Source organism: Galendromus occidentalis, unplaced genomic scaffold (genome assembly GCF_000255335.2).
Source record: "Galendromus occidentalis unplaced genomic scaffold, Mocc_1.1 scf7180000077524, whole genome shotgun sequence".
Lineage (NCBI taxonomy): Eukaryota > Metazoa > Arthropoda > Arachnida > Mesostigmata > Phytoseiidae > Galendromus > Galendromus occidentalis.
The window spans coordinates 1029559-1048728 of NW_003805512.1; the positions used below are offsets into that span (position 1 = coordinate 1029559).

General features: G+C 50.9%; 2 protein-coding genes across 2 annotated transcripts; one reads left to right on the plus strand and one right to left on the minus strand.

The window, feature by feature from the left end:
• Positions 1–4760: 4760 nt before the first annotated feature.
• Positions 4761–5336, minus strand: SNRPG (small nuclear ribonucleoprotein G). The gene is made up of 2 exons (XM_003747547.2): positions 5111–5336; positions 4761–4943 (listed from the first exon to the last, which is right to left on the minus strand). The coding sequence occupies exons 1-2, from the start codon at positions 5235–5237 to the stop codon at positions 4840–4842; spliced, it is 231 nt and encodes a 76-aa protein (XP_003747595.1). The 5' UTR covers positions 5238–5336; the 3' UTR covers positions 4761–4839.
• Positions 5337–14589: 9253 nt separating this feature from the next.
• On the plus strand, positions 14590–18831 carry LOC100899010 (sodium-coupled monocarboxylate transporter 1). The gene is made up of 13 exons (XM_003747548.1): positions 14590–14611; positions 15614–15681; positions 15779–15969; positions 16093–16226; positions 16305–16422; positions 16523–16629; positions 16750–16865; positions 16982–17122; positions 17209–17427; positions 17547–17659; positions 17759–17914; positions 18052–18452; positions 18598–18831. The coding sequence occupies exons 2-13, from the start codon at positions 15641–15643 to the stop codon at positions 18724–18726; spliced, it is 1866 nt and encodes a 621-aa protein (XP_003747596.1). The 5' UTR covers positions 14590–14611; positions 15614–15640; the 3' UTR covers positions 18727–18831.
• The last annotated feature ends 339 nt before the right edge of the window (positions 18832–19170 follow it).

Here is a 19170-nt window from a genome sequence, read left to right on the forward strand (position 1 = left end):
CAGAGGAGGGTTCTATTGTATCTCATTGGGAAGAAACGCTGGGTACGCATCGACGAGGTTTTCAAAGAAACTCAAATTTCGGACTCGAGCAACATAGATGAGCTCGTATTCTGGGAGACGATGCCGAGCGTTGCGGTCAAGAATTCGAGAATCAAGTACCAACGGATCTCGACGCCGTTCCTTGTGAGGAATGTGGAGAAAATTCTCTCCTGGTGTAGATCTGCTCTTGTCGCCGAGCTCCCAGGGCTCTTGAAGCGTTTCTTGGGAATCTCGGTGAAAGCTGAGAATTTGCCCGAGGACCAACTGCGATCCAGTCCCGCGTTGAAAATTGTTGAAACCCATATATTCTCGATGCTTCCACTTTCGTATGCGTTGATACCGCTTTCCGTGGACGAGCTCATTGAGCATTCTGACTGTCAATTGAACCGATTGTTCGTGATGGTAGACAAAAACTATGAATGGGATCTGAACGTGTTGGAGAGAACCTATCGGTCGAGTTTCAACGCGCCCATCATAAGCATCAGTCTATCATTCAAGCAATATCTGGAGACTCATCCCGAATTTCTGGTGACAGGATCCCTCGTGAGATTGAAAATCCCTCTGTCCGAAGCTCTGAGAGAGCCGAAAAAGATTTTCGCAACGGAATCTACGAAAATCCTACCCTCGGCGCGGATGCCGAAAATCGTACCGAATGAAGCCAGATCCCCCCATTCCGACGCCGGAAGACTCGCTACGAACGACGAGTACTCGCCAGTGCGTGTCTCGAACATCGCGGCTGATCATCTGAATGATCTGGACTCCGATAGGAACTCCCAGCCCGAAATTAGCAAAGCTTCCGTCGGACTTGGATCTCCTTCCGGTGCGCGACCTCCAACGCCGACGCAGGCCGAAATCAGCTGGTTCGATCACCTCATCGGAGCCCGAGATCGGCGATTGAGCGACCTGTGTTCTCACTACAAGGACAAGTTCAAGACCGTCATAAGCGAGGAAGAGCTCAGGCAACGATTGATATCCGCTGGATATTGCTGTGGAGACGGCCTGGCCCACATGGCCTGCAAGCATTGGATCCTCCTGCTACTCTCCGCTCTTCAATTGGACCAAATGAACGTCATTCTGACTTTCCGGAATTTGTTCTCCAGGAGTCCTTGTTACGTGGGAGCCTTGTCGAGCTACATGGAGAGTCTGGGCTGTCGACGTCTCCCCGGAAAGGTTTTCCACTTTCCTCTCGAGCGGAAGTCGAAAGAGGCGGCCGATGACTCAATGGTGAAGCGTCTTCTGCCGATAATCGCGAAAAAAAAGGATCAATCATAGTATCTGCAGTCTTGGAAGAATACAATGAGCAGCATAAACCTCCGCTCACTCAGGACGGTCTCGTGGACGAGTTGGAGAAAATGAATTTCATCATTCTCCATAAGAAGAAAAAAGTGTTCGAATGCGGTGGCCTCCACGAGGAAAGTCTCAGTGCCATGAGAGAATATCTGCGGGCTGAGAAGAGGAAAATTCCGATCGCGGATTTGACAGACGGACTGGCGGTGAAGATGAAGACGCAGCTCATGTATTTCGGGGATCTGCAAAGAGTTTTGGAGCACAACGGTTTCCATGTATCGGACGGTACTGTTGAAATCGAGGAACAGCCGGAATCACCGAGCCCAGGGATCCACCCAGTCGAGAGACAGGGCGTCGCGCTCGATCTCGATGAAATCAGAGATGTGCTCAGAGAGGTTTTGCGAAAAGAGTCGCCGATGTCCTACGACGCGTTGGAGAGGAAGTTCACGGATATTATTGGTTATCGAATCCAGTATTCTAGGTTTGGCTGTGACAGTTTCTCGGATTTTCTGAAATCGCATGTACCAGACGACAGCTGGGCCTTCGGAGCAGACGTGATCTCCCTGATGGAGTCGAGGAGTCCCGGGAGAAACAGTAGCACCGGCAGCTCATCGGAAGATTCATCAAACGGGAGCTTTGGAAATGTGTATGACGTTCTGAAAGTGTCGGGTCCTTTGACATATCCGTCTGGGCTGCAAGCGAAGTATTCTGAGCTTTTGGGTTCAACGCTCGGAATGCTCGACCCGGATGCCTTTCTCGTCCAGTTACTGAGAACCCACGAGATTTATGTCAGATCGGACCTGAGTGGCGAGATCCTAATCAGCGCGAAACCTTTCTGTGATTGTAGAACGAGGAAAGCTGATGTTCAGCTTGAGTGAGCGGGGGAGGGATAAGTGAGAAAATCGACGATTCGTTCGATTCGCGATTCTCGAGGAGTATCACAGAGAGCAAGCCCCCCCTCTCGGATAAACAGTTTATAAATTTTCCATGGAAAATTCATCGCTGGGATTTTGTCTTTTCTTCGCTCTCATTGGGATAAAATGGTCGAGCGTGCAGATTCTCTCATTGGGTCTTCATTGTAGCTCGGGCTGCAATCGATCACCGAAATTCATGCCGTGCTCGTCATGTCTCGAGTCCGCAGGGGGGAACACAGCCCGGAATCGCAGAGTTTTGCCTCCGCCACTGCAGGTGCACGGCATGTTTACGTAAGTGAGTATTGTGAGGTTCATGAAATAAAGAATCAGCGGGCACCCCCTGTGTCATGGCGGCGTATTCGCTCGAAATCAATCGCATTGCTTGCGATTGGAAAGGCTGCGCAGAGCTGTCGATGTATCGACCATCTCGTCGGTCATCACAACCGATCCCCAGCATGATTTAGTTTCAGGTGAGGAAGGATCCGGCACTCCCGACCTCTTCGACACTGTATCACCCCTAGAAATTCGTATCGGAAATTCCGAACATCGAGTGGACTCTTTAGGGGAATCCCGGGGAAGATTACTGCTGATGGAGCATTCCAGCTGATCGGACGACGGATTCGAATTCTACAGGATAGTTCAGCTCTTGCTCTCTCGTCTCCACAAACGTGCTATCCCAGGCGGCTTGCGGGGATCAGCCGTTCAACTATTAGAGTTGGGCTCCGAGAGCCTAGTTCTACTCGTGCCGCGATTGGTATCCCGAATTCTGAATTGCATTCCGTCCACAAGCTTCCCGCCGAGATGGATTTCGCCCCATCGGTCCTTCCGCCCAAATGGTTTCCGCCCAGAACGCATAGCGAACAAATGGCCTTCCGCCCGATCGGCAGTCTAGCCCTTCAGGCAGTCTCAGAGAGGAGCCCGGGTCCGGACGCGAATCAGGAGGCATAAGCTCCTCCAAAGTACATCAAACTTGAGGAAGCTTCTCGAAGCACTCGGATGTAGGGAGGGACCGAATATAGGCTACAAACACACAATATAACCGGTGCGTCATCAATATAACCGGTCTCGATTCTTGGAACCCGGCACATGAGACAAGGCCGGATTGGAGAAACTTCCTTCGCTCTTCTGATAGTTAGAGGGGTCTCCCGTAGGTGGGTTCGACTGTGCTCCCTCGCCAAAGTAATCCTTGCATTCTGGGCGTGAATCATCTCGCAATCCCATGGCAGAGACGGCGACATTCTCACAGACCGGTCATGTCGGGAGCTTCGAGTTATCCGAGGAGACGCCAGCCGCTTGGGAAAATCGGATGGCCGACCGCCCGGACCCCATCACAAAATATCGTCAGCGACGTCGACTGCCCGCGCTCTCAAAGCGTAAACAAATGCGTCCATCCGTGTAAATAGACTCTCGCGAAGGACTCAGAGGCTCAGAGGAGAACTTTTAGAAATCGGCGCGATGACTCTTCCTGGAGACTGAAAAACAGTATTCGATACGATTCTTCTGGGATCTCCGCTCCACCTCCCTCAAGTCGTCCCGAGAACCTGCATGTGAAGCAGCATCCTTAATCATCGCGAATCTCTCCAGCGACCGGTGCGCGAGCATGGCGTCGTCGGAGTCCGGACTCACAATCCAGACGGAGCGGGAGAAGAGAGGAAAACTTCTGTCTAGACTCATCTCGAGGCGCATCGACAGCTGGCAGCCCCCGTACGAGATGTGGCCACTGCAGCACCCTTCGGCTCCGTTCCTGCTGACGGGGATCTTCTCATCGAACTATCTCAGTAGCAGATTGGTGAAACTCTTCAAAATAAGAGGCGGCTTCGCTCCTGTCACCATACGGATTCCTTCAATGCTACCTCTTGCAATACTACTCGTGCGTCAAGAGGGAAGAGAAGCTTCGCCGCTTGCTTATGGCCTCGAAGAATGTCCGATATGCTTTCAAGTGAGAGCCGGGATCGCCCAACTTACTTTCGCAATAGCTCATCCTCTTCTTCTCAACGTGATCTGTTGTAGTGCTGTCGCAATACATCTTCCCCGGGCGTATTTGTCCGACTGGAAAGGAAACCTACGACTGGTGTGGAACGACATCAAATCGAAACCGTCGCCTTACTTGGCACTAGGTGCTGTCAATTTTGCTGTCGCAATGGCCGCCACCGAGCTGCAGCAACGTTCAATGCTGAGGGTACTCGAGACGATCGCACAAGATGAAGCACCGCAGGTTCGACGACTAATCGCCCGGTAACGAGCATTGCTCAATCAGCGGGATCTAGCGCTTATTTAATAAAGCAGATTTTCCACTGGATACGATTTCCTTCTGTCTAGGTGAGCTCACTCGAGGCTCAGCGATGATTCGCTGCGGAGCTTCAGATTCTTAGATGCTCTGCGTCCTACGGACCCCAAACAGTTATCTGCTGCGACGTCACGTGGACTCCTTCAGTCGCTGACACGGCGAAATACTGACTAGTGACTCCGTCAATATCCGATTCCCGGTCAATTCGAACCGAGGGAAGAAACTTCGGCGGCGGTGATCTGCGGATTTTATTCACACAAATGAGCAGTCCTCGAGTGATGCCTGATGAAGATATACAAGGTTGACCATCTATCAAATCCTTTCTTGCGTCTCAAGCAGAACTATCGAGTTTCCACGGATCACTGTCATTCCGATGGGGGTTCGTTGGCCCCCTTTGACTTCCTCAAAGGCTTCTTCTGCAATGGAAAAGAGTTCATACAATTAGTTCTCCATGTATCGGGATTAATCCTGAGGAAGATCTTCGCGGGCCATCGCATATTAGCGAGTTCCTCCGTGATCACTCCCTACAGGTATCAATTCGCTCGCTGGTCTCGGAGAGAAGCAGCTCCAACAATTTTCTCACCTAGCACGATGTTCATGAACGGATCAAAACCGCGAAGGATACCGCTGACAACCCGGGACCCATTAAGTCGCAAGGAGAGGCTTTTGTCCATGTACTTCTTCAACTCGGGTGGATGGGCCTTACTCATCTTCGAACTTCTTTCCCGCTAGCGGTGGAGCGGGGACTATCTTATTCCTGAGCTTAGCGCAAAAACACGCTACTGTACTATAGCACAGCGGCCGGCGGGAGAGAATAACAAAACATTCGTTCTGGTCTGCTAGCTCGTGGCTCTCTCTCACAACAACAAGAGCACACGACATACACTCTCCACTCTCCACACATGGACACGGGACTCGGGGTTTACGTTTTTCACAGCGTACTCCCGTGACCCGTACATTAACTCAGGGAAGCGTACAATCGTACGTATGCTAAGTCTATGGGATGTGCGTACAAGAAGTACGCAGTGTGATATACCCCAAGGATGGAATCAGTCGATGGGAGAGGGTCGAGGATGATACTGATGATCTTTGCTGGTAGGTGATCATCCTTCAGATCTGATGAGCGCAAATGAGAGGAACAGTATTTTGACGCCGCTCAACGATCGACCTTTACGACACGGAGCATTGTCAAGTAAAAAGCACGTTTCTGATCTGGCTCCGCATGCGGGAATCGAACTTTTCCAGCCATTTTTCGAAAATCGAGCTCGTCATCTTGCCTCCTTTGCACTCGCTCCCTCTCGCTCAGTACCAAAGACTTGTTCGGGAGAGCTCTGAAGCATAGGCCCATCTTATCCGTAATGAAGATGTCCTTGGCTTCATAGAGCTCGGTGAGTTCTGGTATCCGTCGAGTCCAATCCTCCACAACGGAATCGTCGACGTCTCCGGATTCACCACAAAGCGTTTTGAAGACGATGTTGTGTCTCCTGCGAAAACTTTCCAGCCAACCATTACTTGCTGTAAAGCCCTCGATTCCAGAAACAGCTGCCAAAAAATTGGCTTTCTTTACAATCATGCTTCCCGTGGGACTCGCTTGCTCGTGGCCGTCTTGAACCACTGGAAGACGTTTCCATCCAGATCTTCGGCGGGGTTTCCTGCGCCTCTTTCGGTCATTCGAGGATGAAAAATTTTCCCAATCTTTTAAAATGTCTTCCTGATCCCTTCCGATCTGTGTCTTGACTGAGTTGAGCTCACTCAAGCTAAGTTGAGCTCGGGGCGGCGCTTTCGATCTCGGAGACCACAGAGAGGGACAACTATCTGGTAAGTCTTCTCTACTTATTGCCACGGAATTCAATTCTTCCGGATGACAAATACGATGGAGATGTCGGCAAGCCGAGAATTTCGGGACACAGAGATCTAGTTTTAGGATTTCTCCGGGTCGAATCTCTACCTTGAACTTTTTCGCGATCGTCTTGGGATGCTTGGCTGCGCTCGGTGCCGTATGTGTGAAAGCGGTCTGGGCATACCTCACGTGGGTCAGATACAGAGTCGCCGAGGATGAGCAATACTCAGCTCCCAACGGACACAATCGGAAACCCTACAGAGTCATTCAACCATAAGTTCAGTCGCGTTCTGAATTCTGCCGAGCTTGTCTCCTCCAGCACGACCGAAATTGAGAGCAACTACGTCATTGTGAAGTCATCTGAATCGCCATGCTCTTCTCATCATCTGAACATGAATATGGTTCAATGGATGAATGCGTTTGAACACCGAGTGTCATGCACTGAATGAGATCCCCTCCGTGAACCGATATTAAGAGGGAAAGACACCTCTAGAGACTATCCAGCCACCCCGAACTCAAATCGGCGACCGACATTCCTCAGTTCCGCATGCCGCTCAATCATTCCGAGGCGCAGCGCTCACCACACCACAAAGGACGGCCACGCGCCGGGGCAGAGAATTCAACACGCGGACGCCTTGTCGAGTTCGGCGTTAAGTGAGGTGGACGACGTCGAGGCATCAGTGTCACTGGCGGTAGGACGAGTCCAGGTTGAGGGAAAGGAAAAAAGAAGATTCGTGGGTTGTTTCATGATTCCCCACATTCAGGCGGTCATGATGGTATCTGGAGAACGTATTTAGAGGTCGTCAAGCGATTCAGCTGGCCTGGGATGAGGCGAGATATTTACAGTCATGTGCGATCTTGCGGAGTTGGCTAAAGGAATAAGGCCAAGTTTCGTCCTAAGCCGGATGAAATGTTGCTGGTGCCGGAGACGGAGCCAATGCACACTGTTCGTTTGGACTTCGCAGAGCTCGAAAAGAAGAAAGAGGGGTTTGGCCCGGACAAAATCCTTCAAAGAGAGTTTCCGAGAGCAGGCAGCTCCGTGAATGGGCCGAACAGAGGAACATTGAGATTCAGACAGGGAGTCCCCATCACGCTTTATCGCTATTGGCGTCTCCTTCCTGAGAAAACAGCAGAAACGTAGATCTTACGTGCCGAACTGTGATGTCGAACGTTCCTCAATCCAAATCGGTACTTTGCGAGTGTAAACCGTCTTTCCAAACATGTTTGACCATCAGAGTTTTCTTCGATAGAGCTTTCGTTTCTACTCACAATTTTTTTCCAAATCCGACCCCCCTACCCGAACCCTAGAGCGTGTTGATAAATTAGCGGAAAGGTTGATCCGCGACTTGAAGATTTATATGAGTATGTACCCTGATTTCCCTGGTGGCTGGAAAAGCAGCTTGGAGGCGGCGGTTAAATGTCATAACGACTTCTCGGTAAGCATTTCGCAACCGTCTTCAATAAGGGGAGCAGACCACCTTCTTTGTCCGAAACCACCCCTTCTCATGGATTTGAGAGCACAGGCGAATGCGACGCCCGACGGAGTTCCATCAATTTTCTTCAAATGCTCCGCAATCCTTATCCGGGCCGCTGACCCTCATATTCGAGCGATCATACAATGACTCCACCTTCCCTGACCTTTTCCGCCAGACTGTTGCCTCCCCGATTTTCAGAAAAAGAAAGAAATCCGACTTCAACAACTACTGTCCCATCGCGCAAGGCTCGATCCCATGCAACATTTTCGAGAGGCCTGTTGTCGCTCAGATTCTTTCATGGCTAAGAACTCTCTTTTCGACGACCACCGACATGGCTCCGTCAGGAATAGGTCGACTTGCTCACAGCTGCTGGTCATGAGCCAAAACCGGGCATCCATCATCAACCGACGTCATCATCTCCACTGCATCCGATCTGGTCATCACTGGTCCGATCCTCCCAGACGCTCATAAACACCATCTTACGCTGCTTGATAATCAGACACCCAGACCCCTACATTCGACTCTTCGACTCGCTTATCATTCCCCGGCTATTATATTGTTCCCCAGTTTGGAACCCATCCCTGGTTCATTTCCGTAAAGTTCTCGACGGCGTTCTGATATACTTCAGGAAAAGAGTCATGCTCCGAGCGGGGATGGGATCCAAAGCCCCCCACGGATGTTCAAGACGAGACGTTTTCTGAAGCAGCTCTACAAGGCCGATCTTCTCGACATATTCTTCAACATTAGGGCGAACAACCTGCGAAGTGGGTGCTCCATCTCACCGAAGTTTGTTGCGAACACCGAGCACCTGAATTGTTTATTCGCCTGGCGGATAACAAGGTTTGCACATGCTCATGGTTCCCAGTTCCCAGGATACCTTTAGGTTGATCGCAAACCCTAAACGCATCCCGTGAGCAGCCCTCTCCTTGAAAAATAAAGGAGCTATTGAAATGAATAAAATACCCGTTCGTTTCGTAGCACTCTGGGTTGCAGTCCTTTCTTCGCGCTGAGGGTGAAACAAGCACCCTGGAGGCGGACAAAATTCTGGGAATCGAAGAGTCTATAAAACTGAGTGAAGGCAGAAGCGAAAGGGTGAGATGAGGAAAAAGCTGCAGCAGAAAAAACAGTTCGATGGGCGACATACCCAAAGGTTCGTAAAGATTGGCAAGGGTGACCAAATTCTTGTGAGAGTCGGCCTACCACCGAACAACAAGAAGTAAAACGGACCTTTCGTGGCTGAAAGAGTGAAACTTGCTTCGATTGATCAACGGCGAGCAATGCCAGGACTTCTTTATCCAAATCTCAACCATTCTCTCGAGCTCAACTCGGATTGAGTTTATGAAGGGCTCCGAAGCGGCCAACAACATGTTCGTGACATCGAGGTGGTTTCAAATTCTTCCATGCCACCGATCCTGATTCGTCTTCGATAAGCAGGGGCACGAGCAATTCCAGGATCATGGCAACGTCGGATACGGAATCGTTCGAGAAAGCCTGTTTATTCTCGCTATGTCTGGAGCACCCATGTAACCCCCCTTGGAGTTCATAATGGTATGGGGAGGTGTTTCCAGAAATTCAGAGGCCGACTCCGACTCGAACATGCGCTCCGGCTGGTGATCTAAAAGGTCCAGGACAGTGATGCTGCAGGACTCCTCTGAGGCCTGTACATTCCTTCGCTAGCACTCTCCCTTGGCTTTCAGAACTTTGTTGTAGGAGGTGAATGCATCGACTAACTCCAACGACTGAGGGAGACTGAGATATTTTCTCTTCGTGAATCCACAATCCAGATACTTGGCGAATGCTTTCGAGGGGCCGACCTCATGGACTGGAGATCATTTGGTCCGAATCGAGGAGATCGCCTGGATATCTCATCAAATTACCAATCCAGCTCACGATCAGCCCGGAAGACGACTTCCACGAGTTTCGAATACCTTGAGTATATGTTTTCCGCCTTGATGTCGAAAAAGTCCCGAACATCAAGGCACTGCGAAGGCAGCCCTCTCAGAGAATCGCCGAATGAGAGTCATCGGAATTCGGAATATTCAAAACCGGTATCGCAAACCCTGGTTCGGCGCTATTGATAATGGTCGTCAGATCTTCATCGGCCGAGAATCAGGCTCATTTTATAATATCTACTAGCCGTGCTCGTCGCGCGTTGCCGCGACCCTGTTCGGCCTCACTTTGGTGGAACGGTAGATCGCTGACTCAAAGCACACCCCCAAGAACCTTCGCGGAATCCGAGTGGACCATCAGACCAAAATTGACGGCGATCCGCTGAACGGTTGATAGTCTATAGGTTACCCCCAGACAGACATACATTCGCTTTTATATATATAGATTGCCAAGGCGAAAACCAGACAATGCTCTAGCCGTGCCCGTCGCGCTTTGCCGCGAGCATTTCGTGTTCCTCCGCGTCTGGTGTTCTTCCCTTTTGCGTATTTTCGATTTTCTCTCCCTTCAATTTGCTCCATGTCCCTTCTCCTTCCGCCCCGTTTCATCTCCACCCTCTCCTCTGAATCCCCGTTTCTCTCTGTACCCCTGTTTCTCTCTATTTCCCCGTTCACCCCTATATCTTCCCTCCGATGCTCAATCCTCTCGAGTACCACGTTCTCATCCAGCCCCCTTTCCTCTTTTCCGTTTCCCGTTGTTTCCCCGTGTCTCTCGCTCGTCTCCCTACCTTTCCTCCCGTTAAATCCTTCTCCCGTTCTCCCTCCGTGCCCTCGTTTACCTTCTCCGTGGTCCCTATATCCCCCGTATCCCAAATCCCTTCCATTTCTCCCCTCTCCCTGGGCTTCAAAATCTTCTTCTATCCGTTCAGAAAAACGCGTATGGTCAGCTTAATTACGGTCAATACGGTCCGTAATCACGGCCGTAGTTGCGTATCATCGTTTTTACGGTTCGTGGGAAATTTCATGAGGCCGTAGGCATTACGGCGATTACGGCGGAAAGCGTCCCCGGCAGAGATTCTCCGCACAGGACGGCTGTGAGATTTCGAAGGGCAGGTCTCATTTTTCATCAGGATCTGGGGATTGTTTATACTTAAGTTCTCGATTCACGGAGTCGGAATCTCGAGACAATTGACGCCGAGGTCGATCGTCTACAGAGACTTGAAAAAAACTTTGCCACAATCAAATGACGAACAAGAATGCCAGAAAGCATCGAAGAAACTGGGAGACTGGGAGTGAGAGCAACGGTCGCAGGTCGCAGTGCTATCCGTTTTCGAGGATCAGCTCATATTAATGGGAGTATACTGTATATGTAGTATCATCATTGAGTTGACGACCGGGAGACGTGTTTCCGTCTTGAATATGTGGTTCCTCCTATGTAAGTCCATGCCTTGACCCTCGCCCTCACCCCCATCGTAGAGCATATTCATCCAGCTTCGTCTTCGTCGTCCGAAACTTCCTTCCTCATCTCTCGAACGGGTCTCATTGGCGCGTTCAGGCTTAACGCTTAACAACTCTCAGCTCGACACGTGTCCGAATCGGAAGTCGGAAGCACGGCGATCTGACGATTCTCAGAGTTTCTCGTGCAAGGTATCGAGTATCGACGCTCCATCGTCTGCCTCTGCAATGGAGTTCACGACTAAGAGTACGGATTCCAGAAAGCTGAGAATTCGATAGGCTCGTCATCGGCTGCTTGGGGAGGAAACTCATCAAATACAGATTACAACTACTGAAAAGTATGAATGTTTTTCTTATTCGTAATCGCCAATTGCTGACAACTGACGAATGACGAGTGACAAGTGAAGCTAGACATGGAGATCTGAAACACTTATTGCTCGAAGGTTTACCATCAGAGCTGGAACATGATTCGGATCTGGAGAGTAGAATCGGACTTGAAGGTGAGCTTGAAGGGCCGGGCGTGATTTTGCGTTTCAAAACTCGCATTCTTAGGACCGGCGTGGGCTGCTCTCTGACTTCGACCTCTTGCACAACGAAAGCTGTGAAATCGAGTGTCGTGAGTCGTGAGCGTGACTCAGCTCAGCAGAACGTGAGGATCACAGGATGTGTTTCCTTCTCCTCTCTCACCCCTCTAACGTCCCCCTCCGACGAGGAACCCCAAGACTTTGTACCGCGATGGGTTGGGTGCCGCGATGGGTTGGTTGGGTGCCCCGATTCGGTAGGCCATGGCCTTATTAGTGCTACATCGGGTTTCACCCGGAAAGAACGGAAACCATCCTCGAAATGGGCGGCCGAAGGGATCGAACATGGAACCCGAGCTGCCTCCGGCAGGATAGAACCGCAGTGTAAAGCAAAGCATGTGATCTGCAGACCGCTTAAAGCATTCGGCTATATCATATTTTCTTCTACGTAGGAACATTAGGAGCTAGCGCTAGGGATTGAGAATTGCGACATATGAAACTTAATCGTTCCCACTCCATGCTCGAGCGAATATACTATTCCATTCATCATGAAATACATGACTCACAGTCGCAGCTCCTTGTGTTCAGCTTTTCGAGTCATTCATTCTGAGAGTCATCGGAATTCGGAACATTCAAAACCGGTGTCGCAAACCCTGGTTCGGCGCTATTGATAATGGTCGTCAGATCTTCATCGGCCGAGAATCAGGCTCATTTTATAATATCTATTATATGTCATATATATGCCATTTCAATAAAAAGCGTCTCTGTGAGACGTGCGGAGGTACAACTTCGTCGTCGGACCGATCAGGAATGAGACGAGGTGAAAGAAGAAGTCAGTCGTTACGTTGCGCTCGAGCACGCCTGGAGCTGATCCGGTGCTCCTGCTCCGTTAAGTCCGTCCGCCTTCCAGAGACCTTGTTCTCCATTTCAAATTGGTGGTTGTTATTGCTTTCAGGAAGGTGCGAGACAACAACCGGTGAGGACACAGAGAATCCTAGCCTCGAGAACAGTTTTTGCTCCCGAAAAATTCGACCATGCTCGATTCTATGTCCCTGCCTGTTGATAGCGATGACACCGTTCACTCCAAAATATCCGGTATCGGTCCCCGTGCTCATTTTGAGAAAATAGCTCAGCGGATTGAAAGTGTTCACAAGCTGGACGATCGCGAAGGACTATGTGTAAGACCCTCCAACGGGACCGTCGAAGAATACCAAGACAAAAGGTTTCTATATTTGACGAGTAACACAATGATCAACCGAGGCGGAGAAGAACTTTAGAGTGGACAATTCAACCGTTCAACGGCGTGGTGAAATGTGTCGGATATAGGAGCGAGTTCAAAGATGTTTTGAGGAGAGACATCGCGACTCGAGAAGATGAGACGAACTCGAGATGAAAAGCGAACCGAGAGACGGGAGGATCTCCTCGACTCAATTTGTCTGCTCGAAGAACCGGGATGAGTCGGAAGAAGCATCAAACATATAGAAGCGGTGCGGTGCATGGAAAGATCGTCGTCCGTCAGGAAGACTTCGTCTCATTCGGCGTATCTAGCTTACAAATGTTCCGAAGCTCTCATCAATGATCCATCGGAGCACGACCCATGATATCCGATCGTCGGCCGATGGCTGGACGTCGGCTTCACACTGAGAGCCGTGACTTCTGTTCGAAGGGACCGAATCAGTGCGGAATCCGGATGCCTCCTAATGGGAACTCGGAAGCTGAGGGTGCAGTCTCGGACGGATCTCCGTGGGCACAGGATTCGCAGTCGATGGATCCGAATCTACGCCGTTGATGAACTCCTTCGTTTCGGGTCCATCCTTCGCATCACAGGGAGGGTTCTCGATCTTGCGGGGATGAGGAAAGCCTGTCCCTTCCACGAGTGATGAAGGTTTCCCTACCTGATCACCGATCTCTCCTGCTGAGCGCCGCAGTGGACGTGCTCACGATCGCGATCGAGCAACCCTTCGTGACCTCACATCTGATCGGGGATTAGGCATCTTCTGGGCACGCTTTTTGTGAAAACAACACGGTGGTCGATCTTCGATAGATGAGCTGAATGTGATCTCGGGAGAACTAGGAGGCTCGACTTCGAAGGGATTCCTCAGACATTCACCCCGAAGGACTTTCACCCTGTCGTCAGGTGCTGCAGACTTCTGATCTCAGCCTCGGCGAACCCATCAGAGGAGCTTCTTTAGCTCGATCTGCTTGGAGACTGCGGCTCGAGGGTGTTCCGAGATCGCCGCCTCTGAAGGGCTCGCGCTATACGAAGAGTGTTCGGGCACGCGAAGTCGTCAACGATAGCTCAACGAGACCGTGTCGCAAAGAACCCCGCTCGTTCACTCTCAGATTCATTTGCGCGTCGAGCAATGCTCCGAGATTTGTATTGGAGGGGGGGGGGGCGAACCGGAAGAAGCCTCCGACGAACTGAAGTCCGGGACCAGATGCTGCGTGCAGATTCGGCAACAAAACTGAAGGCTCTGAGGAGAGAAGAGAGAGCGCCTGCCGATGTCACGCTCCCGAGTTACGGACTGGGTTACCCCTCGGGGTTTTCTCCGACGCCGATCAGGATCAGCCCTTTCTCAGGCTCCGTCCATGAATCCGTATAAAAACTGGCAAAGTCTGTCCCAATCACACCCATCCTTTCTGCCTCGAAGACTTCACTTCGTTTCGAACGGTTCACTTTTCTGTTGGTTCTCTTACTCGGGTAGTTCGCGAAGTCTCGTGTGCTTTGCTCAGCTCCAAGAGCTCTGCTCGTGCTCGAGAGACTCCTGCCGCCCTAAGTTTTGCGCTCCGTTTCGAGGAGTCCGCCTAGTTTGAACAAAGCCACTCCGTATCGAGGAATTCGCTCCGTCTCGGATCCTGCGCTCCGTATCGAGTGCTCTGCTCAGTCTCATTTCGATTTCTGTGAAGGTGAGTTCTCGAGTCCGTGGGCATCCGTTTGTGTCAATCTCCTGCTGCCGTTTCGAGTAGGTTCTGAAGTTTGCAATCTCTTGCCTCGCGCGCCGTCCGGCCTTATTCATCGCCTTGTGCAAGTGGTTGTAGGAACAAGTCTTGCTTTTATCTTGTCTTGATGCGTTCATCGACCTCGTGCTACAAATTAACCGTCGGCCCTAACCAAATCTAGACCTTAATCTAATGCCTGATAATATATTAGTTAGTGCTCCCTCCCGAGATGAGGAACCATCCTTTCCGTGTCGAGACATCCTCGATTCCTCGTCCCTCTGGAAAAGCGTGATTCCCGCCAAACTCAATTTCGAATGTCCACGGCAAGCAGGTTGTGAAGTTGCCAACCTACACTTCACTTAGATCATCCGTCAGCATCGTATGGAGATCGAGATTGGAGTGAGTGCCCTGAGTGCTGCTCTTCGACTAACTGAATGCGTGTCTCATGAAGCGTCACAGTGAGTGAAATTTCCACAGCGAAATTGCTTTGGAGACGAATCCTTTCCGGTTCGCGAGGGTGAAGTGCTCAGGAATGTTCTTGTTCTTTGGGACGAATCCTCATAGGACGGGCCGAGGATGTCGGCGGAGCGCATCGGGCCACGCTCGCGTATGCCCGTCTCAACACAGCCAGTGTGTCAGGAGTTGCCAATCTCAGCCAGTGGAGCGTCGGGAGGGGACGATGGGCGCGAGAACGGTCAAAGGGGCCGATCGAGGGACCGAGACCAGATTTTTTCTGTCGAAAAAATGGGCTTCGGGAAACGGAACGTATTCCGATCAATGAGCCGGCAGCGACTTCTCATCTGGAGCTTTTCTCAACGGGGGCGGAAATCGAGCTACCGATCCAATTCTAGTAGGCCGCGGAGCTGAAGGCAAAGACTTTTGGATAATGAATCCTTTGGCTGGCCAGTGGCTCCGCGCAATGGATTCAGTTCTTCAAGCGGAGTTCCTCAGTATTGTTTTTTCTTTCAGGTCTCACTCGAGTCTTATTGACGCGACATGGACTTCGGAGCCATCGCCCGCGAAGAGCTCGTCGGCAGGTCGGCTTAAATCTTCCTATCTAGAAAGTGTATATGAAAAACAATACTGATTTGGACCTCCAATGGAGAGTTGACTCCGATTTTTTCGTAAATGAAGGTTCAGCCTGCTCGACTACGGGATTTTCATCGCCATGCTGGCGATGTCCGGTGCGCTGGGACTGTACTGCGCATTCAACGGCGGGCCGCAAAACACGACCCGGCAGTTGTTGGTGGCAGATGGCCGCCTGCCGCCAATACTGGCGAGCACATCGCTGATGGCGTCATTCATATCGGCGTCATTCATCCTCGGTAAGCCGCCTCGGGCATCGCGCTCAAAGTAGTGTCGAATGCGGTTCCCGACGAGCGATATTCGGGAGGAGCTCTTCACTCCGCAGCCTCTCGATTCCGACTCAGGATCCTTGATCTCCGCAGGAAACGTAGCCGAGGTCTACCAGTACGGCACAATGTACATGTTTACATTGCTGTCGTACGTAATAACCATACCCGTCACAGCGCACCTGTTCATGCCAGTGTTCTACAACAGCGGAACGCTGAGCTGCTACGAGGTTTGTTTGTTAACAGCTAAGCTTAAAGAAAAATTATGGAAGAGAATCAGTGAACTTCAGCAACGAATATCGTTTCAGTACTTGGAGCGCCGCTTCAATCGTACTCTCCGCATGCTTGCGGTAGCGGCCTACATAGCGCAGATGTTGATCTACATCGCCATCCAGCTCTATGCCCCCGCGTTGGCGTTGTCGAATGGTATGCAATGACTGAGGAATATCTTTATCTGTGTACGAAACCATCACCGCGAAGATTCGAGCATAGAACACGTTGAAGACGGTTTCCCGCATAATTTCAGTGACGGGTATGGGAATCTGGACAGCGGTGATTGCCATCGGTGTGGTTTGTACCATCTACACATCGGTCGGCGGAATAAAGGCTGTGGTCTACACAGACACTTTCCAGGTGAGTCGACGCTCCGAATTGAAGGCATATTCTTCTCTTTTGGACATCGACCAAGCATAGCTTCCTAGACTCTCGATCGCAGAATGTGGAATGGAGACTGATCTCTGATTTTTCGTTCAGGCCGTATGCATGATCATCGCCCTGATGATCATTGTCGTCGTCGGCATCGATCGGGTCGGAGGCCTCGCTGTCGTGTGGGACATCGCGATGAAAGGAGGTCGCATCCACTTCGACGAGTAAGTGGAAGCCTCGTATTCCATTGCGGAACTGTTGATATTAGGAGCTAGAAATTAAAAGCTCGGAATCTCGAATGAGCAAACCTTGATCGATGAACTAAACCACGCATTTCCAGGACTGATCCTAATCCGACAGTACGGCACTCGATCTGGGGTCTCGTCATCGGGAGCTCATTCTCCAACTTGGCTTCTTACGCTACGAACCAAATGATGGTTCTTAGGTACCACACCGTATCATCACTGCCAAGAGCCAAGCTGTGAGTGAATTTTTAGAAAGTCACCGACAAGGCCGATAGAGATGAACGATGGGCAATGCATCTGAGACTTTGATCATCCTTTTTAGGGTTGTCTGGGGAAATCTCCCGCTGCTGGCAATCGTCCTGATGCTTTCTTGCTTCTCGGGATTAATGACGTACGCATTCTTCCACGGATGTGATCCCGTCGCGACGAAATTGATCAGCAGCCATGACGAGCTCCTCCCGTACTTCGTGATGGTCGTCTTGGGGGAGACCAGAGGCCTCCCAGGCGTATTCGCTGCTGGGATTTTCGCCGCATCGCTTAGGTGAGCTGACTTCGATGGTTTGGCAGAGTTCCACATCGATATGGATCAATATCGACTCCAACATTTGATCGAAAAGGAAACAAGAGATCGAAACTGTGAGCATTCGCTTATCTCCACAGTTCGATATCATCGGCTATCAATTCGCTGGCGAACGTCTGCTACATGGACATCATCTGTTTGATCTGGCCCAAGATCTCCAACGAGACCGGCGCTCGTATAATCAACGCCCTCGGTGAGTGAGCGCGGAGGCAGGTTTGCCCCAATCGCCTGATCACTCCATGAAGGGAATCGATGAAGTTCAGCAGGGACTAAATTTTCGTTTACTTTCCAGGAGTCGCTTGTGGCATCCTTTCCATAGTCCTCGTACTCTTCGCTCAGATTATGGGCGACGTGTTGAAAGCGACCTATGTCATAAACTCCGGATTGGGCGGTCCTCTGTTGGGGGTCTTCTCCGTTGGCATGTTCCTCCCATTCGTCAACTCGAAGGGTATGTATGCCCGAGGATTCAGTCAAATCAGCGGAGACCGGAAGCTTGATGGTTCTTGATTCAAAGGACTATGGATCGTTGTCGGTATTGTTGACCATCAGACTCTGGGTCATTGTGAAGAACTCTTTTTTTTTCAGGCGCCACCGTGGGGCTTCTCGCTTCCCTCGTCGTGTCCCTCTGGCTCAACGTCGGGTCGTTCCTCAGTCTTGAAACGGTCTCTCCGCAACTTCCGATCTCGGTCGAGAAGTGCATGAACACCTACATGAGCGCTATGGGAATGGATACATACGTTCCGCCAAGTGCGGAGCAATGGACTCCTCCTGAGCACTTTGCGGTGCATCAGATATCGTACCTCTGGTACACACCCATTGCGACTCTGGTGCTGCTCCTGGTTTCGGTACCGGTGAGCTTTCTGACCGGAGCCAACGACCCAAGAACGACCGACCCGAGGCTGATCGCCAGACCCTTCGACTCCCTTTCACCTTGGCTCTCGCAAGAAGTCCGCGACAAGTTGGCCTTCAACGTCGGCGCGGATCTCGTGAGTAGTCCTTATCCGATACCTGTCTTCATAGCCGGGCCTTCGGCATTTTGGTCGCGTGAGCTGAGAGACTTCGAGTAACCGGTTCGAACGCTCGAGATAAGTTCTCGATCAAGACTCACAGAATACGTTTTTCCACCCACAGGAACCCAAGGAGAAAGGGGCTCATGGCGTAATGGGAACGGAGCGTCCAGTTTTCGTCCCTGCAGACGTGGCCAGTCATCACATAGCCACGGTGTTCGACAACGAGATTTTCCACCAGACTCGTTGTTGAAACACGATTCGGACTGGGTATACGGACATGGATTGGATGTGTAGATAGTACCTAGGTATGATTAGGTAACGGATTAATATATGTATAATAAATGGGATATAGTAAGCAAAATGAGCATCGAGACATCAAGGGGCTAAGATGATAAATCAGAATATCTCCGGGGACTCTCAAGAAGGGACGTAGCAGGGGAACGCGGAGGAACGAACCGAGCTGGGTACCGCTTCTCCGGATGGAGTCTCTAGGCGATAGAGACGCTCTGAGTTTACCCCGAAGGGAACCACCTCAGCCGGCTCCTCCTGGGTTTCTTTTGGATCAAAGGATCATTAATTTGTCCCCACGGTGCTCTCCGTAGAGTAATCAAGGACGTACATTTCTCACCCCATCGGCGGACATTGCGCAAAGACAGCGGTCTCTTTCTCTGATCTAAACCCGAGCCTACTCCGC

What these genes read in the sequence shown, in the direction of transcription:
- SNRPG (XM_003747547.2), bottom strand. Translation starts at nt 5,237, where the DNA reads ATGAGTAAGGCCCATCCACCCGAGTTGAAGAAGTACATGGACAAAAGC. An exon ending in GTTCATGAACATCGTGCTAG is followed by an intron (nt 4,944 to 5,110) that starts GTGAGAAAATTG and finishes TTTCCATTGCAG; the next exon opens with AAGAAGCCTTTGAGGAAGTC.
- LOC100899010 (XM_003747548.1), top strand. Translation starts at nt 15,641, where the DNA reads ATGGACTTCGGAGCCATCGCCCGCGAAGAGCTCGTCGGCAG. An exon ending in CGCGTTGGCGTTGTCGAATG is followed by an intron (nt 16,423 to 16,522) that starts GTATGCAATGAC and finishes GCATAATTTCAG; the next exon opens with TGACGGGTATGGGAATCTGG. An exon ending in TCTACACAGACACTTTCCAG is followed by an intron (nt 16,630 to 16,749) that starts GTGAGTCGACGC and finishes TTTTTCGTTCAG; the next exon opens with GCCGTATGCATGATCATCGC.